General features: G+C 28.8%; 1 protein-coding gene across 1 annotated transcript in view; it reads left to right on the top strand.

Annotated features, from left to right (window-relative positions):
- The first annotated feature begins 755 nt into the window (after nt 1–755).
- LOC105620758 (mucin-17) overlaps nt 756–7,357 on the top strand; it is a 27,988-nt gene continuing 21,386 nt past the window's right edge. Inside the window, 2 exon segments of the mRNA XM_012202248.1 lie at nt 756–980; nt 3,560–3,620. Coding sequence (XP_012057638.1) covers nt 756–980; nt 3,560–3,620 — 286 coding nt within the window.

Raw genomic sequence — 7,357 nt, forward strand, 5'->3', positions numbered from 1 at the left:
TTCTTCTTTCTCTCTCTCTCTCTCTCTCTCTCTCTCTCTCTTTTTCTCTTTCTTTTTGCCTTGAGATTTTTATTTATAACAATTTATTTTTATATGAGTTGTATCTTTGTACGATAAAAAAATAAGGATATTCATAAAGATCAAGAAATTTGAATATTCAAGCAACATGCGAGTTTCTTTAGCTGATATTTATTCTGCACACAGGATAAATCTGGCACATACAAAATTCAGCTGAAAACATTGTACGTATTGCATTCACGACGAAGTTGCATACCTGCACGTCTTACTCGTTGTAAGAACCTTTCTCAATTATAAGCACCAAGAGATCCTTGATGAACTCTCACACAATAAGCTAAATAAACGCTTACTAAGCTGCATCGAATTGCACATATGAGTACTAGGTCAAAGTTAATCGTTCCACATTAAAGAGGAAAGTAGTTTGGTCGGTAGTTTCTATATGAATTGGAGTTTCTTTATGAAGTTCAATTAGAGATAATAGTGCTAATTTGTGTGTGATTGTAATGTAATAATAAAAAGTAAAATATGTGAGATTTAAGATATATTAATCGTATTACTATATTATAGATGAACAAATATGTTATGTGCATATATGATGAATGAAATTGAAATGTAATAATATAGAAATAAGTTTTCTTTTCTTTTTTACTAAATTTCGCGTCATTTAATTCTTTTTATTAATTTATAACTTGCGTATCTTTGCATAAACTTGTGATCACTTGTGTGAAAAACGAAAAATGACTAGATTTTCGAGTTTAGATCTTTTTATCGAAGTTCAAGAGATTATTTATTCTTTGCGAAATAAGATGAGAAATCGAGAATCGAATGATGGAAACGACGTCCAGCAGTGGGATGTCGGTAGCGAATCGCACGACGAGAACTTCCGTTCCGGTTACGAAACTTCCAGAAAGTCAGCAATGACCAGTCCCAGTCTGCGGTTTGCCGGTCGCTGGACGACCGATGTGCGCGCTTGTGTGCGTGCTGATACGCAGCAGCGCGAAAACGCGAACGTGTAATCGCTCGAGGCTCTCCCTTGAATCACCCGTATGTACTCGCTTTCCAAGGATCCCGGCATCGTAGAAAGTTATTTGACATTTAGAGGGGCTTCGGAGTTTTTTGACCCACCCCGCATGCATACTTATAGCCGCGTGCCGCCAAGCGCGAGCTATTATTTCGCGGGGGTAGACGTGTGCGCGGAGACAATATATTGCAGCGAGATGATTATTAAATCCCCGATTACAGAAATGTGCAATGTAACGCTATACATCTTAAAAGGAAAAAGACAAATTTCGTGTTATACCGTAATTATTTGAATAACGGATATTTGTGGAATGAAGAATATTTTTGTAAATTAATTATAAACAGGGTTGGTAGTAACTAGTTAAAATGTTAAAAGTTAAAAAAAGTTAAAACTTTTAATTTAACTTAGTTAATTTTAAATGCATTAAATTTTAACTTAACTAAGTTACTTTTAATTAACTTTTTAACTTTTATTTAAATTAAACAATTTTTTTACCTTTTTTAAATATCTTAGAAAAATAATAAGATACAATAAGACTAAGGACGTAAATTCATAATCTGTTCATATTTTAAGACCATCTTAAGTAATTTCTTAAGATGCTAATACAGCCCTCTAATTGGTTTTTGCGGTTATGCCTTATGTCATAAACCTTAGTTCGGATCTACTAATAGGTGTTTCTAATAGGTGTTAAGCCATAAGAAATTGACCAATTACAGTCAAATATTCTTCTCGCATTCAATTGTAATTGGTCAATTTCTTATGACTTATTTCTTAAGATTTATTAAAAAGTAATCATTGATCTTGTATCTTCTCTATGTATTGGTTTTTTTTGAAGTTATATAACTTATATAGTTATATCGTTATGTTATATACTTATATCACATATGAATAAAAAAATTAAAAATTAAATTAATAATCTATATTGTATACTTAATAATCTATATTGTAGTTATTTAATCTTATTTTAAGAAAAATTAGACATTATGATCTAAAAAATGATTTTTTTCAAAATTAACTTTTTTTTTAACTTAAGTTAATTTAATATATTGACTTAACTTACGTTAAGTTAATTTTTATTCCTTCAACTTTTAACTTAACTTTATTAATTTTGTAAAATCATTAACTTTAACTTTATTCAGTTAAAAAAAACATTAACTTACCCAACCCTGACTATAAATTAGATAGAATATTAAATATCTAATAAGCCGAAAGATACAATCAAAACTGACAAAATTTTATTATCTATTTACTTCCTTGAGACTTTGCATGTCGAACTTTCCGTGGGTTGACTTCGAAACTACTTGATGTTTTGTTAAAAGCACTTGTATAATTATTCTTAATTTCTCGTTTGATGTTTGCGAATGTTAAATATCTGGTAGTTTTTGATATACTTCATCTGAAGATATTGTCGTAAGTTTTATGGTAAAATCAAAGGGAACCATCTAATAATAAGTTACGCTAACAACTGTCTTTCACGAGAGACCAGCGAGAGACGGAATTTCTATCCGTCTCATTAAACGTTCAGGGTCCATGGAGGCGCGTTAATTGTTATCACGTTGACGAGTAGCATGCCGTTAATGTAATGTATAACGTCAACGTAACGCGAAACTCACCGCCCGAAATTCACTGCGAGAAAGTCTCACTGCGTTCTTTCTTCTTGCTTTCTCTTTGCACGCCCATTACATAACGAGAAGCGAGGTCGTCCGTGTTGTCTGTGTATGTCGCTATTCATCCGTTCTTATATCGTATCATCGATCTTTATTAATTCTGCATCGAAAGTCACCCGCTGACCGAGCCGAGTTGGGGAACAAGTGCATCGTCAAGCACTTTACATTTCTGCATTACATAAACGGTTACAAGTTGAACCGCATTTGGCGTACACGTAACGCTGAGATAGACGGGTATTTTATATGACTGTTGGTTTTAATTCACGCATCTCTCACAGAGCTGTGAATCCTGAATGAATTAAACTTTAAAGAATGTATATCTATTTTCAAGGATGTGTGCATCACTTGTTTGGTATTTCCAAGATATATTGAAACTTATAAAATATTTCAAATATATATAGAAAATATTTTAATTTATACATATTGCTTTAAATATGTTATTTATATTAATAATATAAATATATATTCAAATTTTACAAAATTGTTACAATGTGAATGAAAGTTTCGCCATTTGTTGTATCGAAAATTTCTTAATTAAGAATTTTGTCTTCGTTTAGTTTTCCCAAAACATTTTTATATCCCTTAGGTATATCTATTTTATTTTTATGTTAATACATTACACAGAATAGTTTAAATATTAACTGCATTTCATTGATGTTTCATTGAAGTCACCAGTTATCCGTTGACTCATTACCGATCCGTTATACCAATATCCGAGAGATTGAACGCTACCAAAGTTGGAACGAACTCACTATGAATTAATTATTTGCGAAACTCTCACTTTGGCATATTGTATTATACGTCTCCGGCGATGATGAATTATTAATGAGATACACTATTTTTCTCATTGCAGGAGGTGCGAGCGGCATCGCTGATTCTCTGCTTGGGAATTCTGCTCGCGACAATACATGATGGTAAGTCTTTTTTCAGAAGAGAAACTGTTAATTTAATTTCTGCAATTTTTATTATTTTACTTTTTAATTATTTTATTTTTAATTACAATAAAAATATATATAGATAAACCGCTCGTATAAATTTCACATAATAAAATAAGAGGCTTCTATCAGATCATTATAATAAACGAGCTTTAAAGATGTAAACATTAATCCTTTATTATTCTTTTTCTATCATTTCACGGAACATTTCGATCGTACTTAATCCTCTTCAGTGTTTAAAAATAAATAAAAACCCTTAACAATAATTATAAGAATATATTAAAATTTTATAAATTAATTTCGGTGACGATACAAAAGTATTAATCGATATTTTATTTTTTATTACGTACAGAAAGCTCAATTATAAATACATTTGCCACTAAAAATCAAATCTTTGATTTTAATTTCAAGTTGATTTTCTTTTAGCAAGAATTTAACTATGTACTAGTCTAGTTTTTAAAATTTAATAATTTAATAAACCTCGCAGATTGAAATTCTTTTAAGAGAATTTTTTTATTTTATCGCAGTGTTTATTGAAATTTTGAATTTTCTTTTTAAAAAAGTGGAAGAGGAGGGGGAGATAAAGATTTTTTAAAATTATTTAAAATTATTTTGTTCCTGATTTATTATTGTTTGAAGATAGATTTATTTTTTCTAAAATAAAAGATTAAAATAAAATATGAAAAAATTAACATAACTATTTAATCCTATGCATCGTGTACACCATGCATTTTCAGAAAATTGATATCAAAAAATAAGACATCAATTGGAATACTTGTGGCAGAACAGGAATTATTCATTTTGTTCAATAAATAAATAGATGGTACTTATTTATAAAAAAATCTTTTATTCTTTTTTAAAAATGTCTTTGAACTTCGAAAAAATAGAACGTATTAAGTTATTAAGATAATTTTGATTCCGATAATAGTCAATAAGTATTCTGATTAAAATGATTCATTTTTTAATTTTAATCCATTGAGAGATCTGGAACCACACATAGTTGCAGCTAAACCGTGCACACAATGCACAGAAATCAAGTAGATCTGTTAATTATTCATGTTTTTAATAAAAAAAAAACAAATTTGCTTTTAATTAATAATAAATAGAAGACAAAAAGTAATTTTGATAAATATTTACTCATTTAAAAAGAAATTCCTAATAACTTTTATAAAAAATATCGCAATAAAGTAAAAAACCCTTCTGATCTATCCGATGAAATATGATTTATCTGATCTTCTTTGATTTTTAAGGAACTTTGTATACTTACTTAATAGTAAATAAAGAATTCACGTCATTATAAAAGTACTATACGAAATAATGACAACAGCTAGGCTTTGCGTGGTACCAGGAAAATAATTCGTATGAATATTAAAAATAAATTACAACTTGAGATAAATTTCCAAGAGCGTTTGTGCACTGTCAACATAAACCTCATCAACCTTGCGAAAGAAACTGTAAAACTATCATTTATTTGAATTCTCAGCATTTATCTGTTTGTTGGTATATTTTGGAAGCAAAGCAATAATCGTTTCCACACAGCACGAAAGTAATCGGCACTGCAACCGAGAGCGAATTGGAATGAGACACGTGAAGAAAACGAAAGGGTCTCTCGGATTGCTGGTAAAGTACTAGTTTTTCCAGTTGTCTAGGCGGCCATTCGCTTTCCTGCAAAAGTCCCGAGAAAAGATCGAAAGTTTCATCAAAGACTTGTTATTAGGCTCTTTGCACTCTGAAATGCAACGTAAAGTTAATTGATCAATTTTTTGTAACATGTGCAATTCATTGGTGTTAATCATGTTGCATTGTAAATAAAAAAAATTAGTATAGCAATTATATATATTTTATGTAAATTATATGTATACACTTTTAAAGATTTGATCATTAAAATAAAATTTACCTATCTTAATTTTAATATTAAGATTCAAATTTAAATTTATTCTATGGATTTTCTTCTCTCTCTCTCTCTCTCTCTCTCACACTCTCTCTCTCTCTCTATTTAATATGGAATTAATAATATTTAATATTTAATATAAAAAATTACATACAGTTATGAACACTCTTTGATATATAGGGTTTTCTAATTTGATTTAGACACCAAAATATCTCGAAAACAATAAATTGGTTATAAGTTTGACCTTCAATGGCCAGAACGTGTTTTAAAATAAGAACATTAGCGCTATTTGTATTTGTTCGGAAAGCTTCGGAAGAGCGAAAAATTACCAGAATCAAAATTTTCTTATTTTTTCCAATAGAATATGAATCTGCATAAAACAGCGTTTTTATCCACGTGGACCTTTGGTTCATTGTCAGTTAGACTGAAAGTGATCCCAGACCCAAAATTTATTAAGTACTCATTTAATAATTTTCTTCAAATCTTACAACTTTTATTTAAAAATCTTTTTTTGTAAATGTTATCGAGATATTTTGGTGGTTTATATAAGTTAGAATATTCTGTATATTCTTTATTAAGAAACATTCTGCATATTCTTGTTTAAAAAATGATTTAATACAATTTTAATATAATTTTGTGTAACAGATCTCCTATGAATACTTGATTTTTAAAATGTCATATACTATTTCTTTTGCTACAAAGATACATTAATATAAAAAATAAAAATGTTTGATCATTAAAATAAAATTAATTCTAACTATATACACTGGAATTCCAGAAATCCCAACGCAATTTGTTAAACAGAAATTTTTTCGCGTTTTTTTGAATTTTTCTTTTTCTTTGAATTTATATATTTTGAAGCTCTTTAATTCTATCGACTTTTACATATTATGACTATATAACTTAATCAATTCTCCATCGATTGAAAAAAAGATTAATTAAAATATGTCCATTTTTACGGAAGTTATGACAACAAATATGGATGGGCTCCCAAGGCCTCAAATGTGTATATAAAAGAAAAAAGAGTGTGTATAGCTAGAGTTAAAACAATTTAAAAAATATCAATTTAAAACAATGGATAAAATACTTAAGAAATAGCCACTATAATTTTTATGTTCAAAAGTTTATTAATATTCGCCCGATTATTTAAACGTTCTTGAACTTTGTAAAGAATTACAGTTAACATTCTCATAAATCGCCCAAAAAATAAGCTGTAATATTTCTCACAATAAACGATAATGCTCAAGAATAAGCGATAATACTGCTAAGTGGAAAACTTCCACCTTGCAGTGTTTATATGCTTTCAATAATAATACTTTCCACATCGTGATTAAAGTATAAAGCCACTTCGTGATTTTCTCATATTCAACGGGCAAATCCGGAAAAACGCGCGATCACGAGCAAGAGCGGAGATCGCAAGTCTCTTATTTGATATTATCTACACTATTATGTATCACGGCTAAATATTATTATATATTGTTTGTATAATTTCGATATATGTATAGCGTGGGACTGTTGCGAGCTCAGTTGCGAATACTCTCTTGGTGAGTGTTGTTGCGATGAAATTCTCAAATGTTTTAATAAATATCAATAATCTTTATGAAGGCAATAAAATTTATGGATTAAAGATTTAATGTGACATGTTTAATATGTCACTGTACTTAATTCGATGTATTCCAGAATTCTTAATTAGATTTTTAATAAATTTTAAGCTTATATATATATTAGCTTATATATATATTATTAGTATTATATTTATACGTTTTTGTGTTCGATATATATATATATATATATATATATATATATATATACACACACACATATA

The sequence above is a fragment of the Atta cephalotes genome (genome assembly GCF_000143395.1).
Source record: "Atta cephalotes unplaced genomic scaffold scaffold00028, whole genome shotgun sequence".
NCBI lineage: Eukaryota > Metazoa > Arthropoda > Insecta > Hymenoptera > Formicidae > Atta > Atta cephalotes.